Here is a 1,737-nt window from a genome sequence, read left to right as displayed (position 1 = left end):
ACTAACAGGGTGACTGTAACTAACAGGGTAACTGTAACTAACAGGGTAACTGTAACTAACAGAGTAATTGGAATTAACAGGGTGACATTAACTAACAAAACAACTTTAACTAACTGGGTGACAGTAACTAACAGGGTAAATGTAACTAACAAAACAACTTTAACTAACAGAGTAACTGTAAGTAACAGGGTAATTGCAACTAACAGGTGTGTTTATTCCTTCTGAAGTCCACGACCATCTCCTGCATCTTCTTCACATTGATGTGAAGGTTGTTCTTCGTGCACCAGCTCTCCAGGTGTTCTGCTGTATCGTCTGCAGACTTTACAGTATGACAGCCTGGATGGGAGGAGCACAGTCATATGAGCAGCGTGAACAGGAGGGGGCTCAACACACAGCCCTGAGGGGAGCCAGTGCTGACCAATAACCAGTACTAACCCTAACTATCGGGGTAACTGTAATTAACAGGGAACCTGTAACTACCAGTATAACTATAACTAATAAGGTAACTGTAACTAACAGGGAACTAACAAATTAACCGGGTATTTAACAAGTTAATTGTAACTGTAACCAGCAGGGTAACTGTAACTAACCGGGTAACTAACCGTATCTAACAGTAACAGTAACTGAAGGAAGGTTTTGTAACTACAGGTAAAAAAACCTTTTCCATATATATTTTTTATATTTGGGGAACAAATTAAAAAAACAATTGTGTGAATCAGCTGTATTTAAAATAATAATTTTAACAAAGCTAATAATCAGTCATGGATGTTTTTATTGATTTGTGTGTTCAGGGGAGGAGACTCAGCTTCACGACGAGTTTGTTTCTCTGACAGATGAACATCAAACTCTGAGCAGCAACAATAGGCAACTGAGTAACAAAGTGGAGCAACTGCAGCAACAAGATGATGTGTGAGTGGTTCTGATCCAGAGTTCTGGTGACTTCTTGTGAGTTGAAATACTTTAGATGATTTAAGTGTTTTATGATCACACAGTTAAGGTGCTGTGTTTTTGATCGATGGAAAACTAAAAGATTATCACAGTTCTTTCTGAAAGTCATGAGGAATAAATTCTGGTTCTGGTTCGGAGTAACATTCCTCAACATGACTGGACTTCAGATGTATCAGGTTCTGATTGAAAGCAGCAGACAGTCAGACTCTTTCCTGTGACAGGTGTGATGATGCGTACCTGGCAGTCAGAGTGCAGGGCGACACTGAACCAGACGAGCAGGTAAAAACGGACCCTTACATCACTCTGTCTCAACCTGGACCAGAGGAGGAGGAGCTGGACCCATCACTGGTCCAGGATGAGATCAAAATCCTGAAGGTACAGCTGAAGCAAGCTGCAGAGACGGCCCAGAAGGTCCAGAAAGAGGTGCCATTAGAATCTCCTCTGTGTCTGATAAAAACATTGATGTCTTTAGTGTTCTGATGAGAACACTGATGTGTGGTTGGTGTTCTGATGAGAACACTGATGTGTCTTTGTTGTGATGAGAACACTGTTGTGTCGTTGGTGTTCTGATGAGAACACTGATGTGTCTTTGTTGTGATGAGAACACTGATGTGTTGGTGTTCTGATGAGAACACTGATGTGTCATTGTTGTGATGAGAACACTGATGTGTCGTTGTTGTGATGAGAACACTGATGTGTCATTGTTGTGATGAGAACACTGATGTGTCATTGTTGTGATGAGAACACTGATGTGTTGTTGTTGTGATGATAACACTGATGTGTTGTTGT

At 41.0% G+C, this 1,737-nt stretch overlaps 1 protein-coding gene across 2 annotated transcripts in view; it reads left to right on the top strand.

Moving 5' to 3' along the window:
* The window catches only part of LOC119428202 (coiled-coil domain-containing protein 136), a gene marked incomplete at its 5' end in the record, with an annotated part of 10,008 nt that overhangs the window by 930 nt on the left and 7,341 nt on the right, over positions 1-1,737 (top strand). For both annotated transcript variants that reach the window (XM_037695850.1, XM_037695849.1), the window contains 2 exon segments: positions 792-909; positions 1,170-1,371. In XM_037695850.1, coding sequence (XP_037551778.1) covers positions 792-909; positions 1,170-1,371 — 320 coding nt within the window.

This window comes from Nematolebias whitei, chromosome 22, assembly GCF_014905685.2.
Source record: "Nematolebias whitei isolate Nwh7 chromosome 22, NemWhi1, whole genome shotgun sequence".
In the NCBI taxonomy this organism is placed as follows: domain Eukaryota; kingdom Metazoa; phylum Chordata; class Actinopteri; order Cyprinodontiformes; family Rivulidae; genus Nematolebias; species Nematolebias whitei.
Note: the sequence above shows the minus strand (reverse complement) of the source record. Positions and strands in the feature narration are given on the sequence as shown.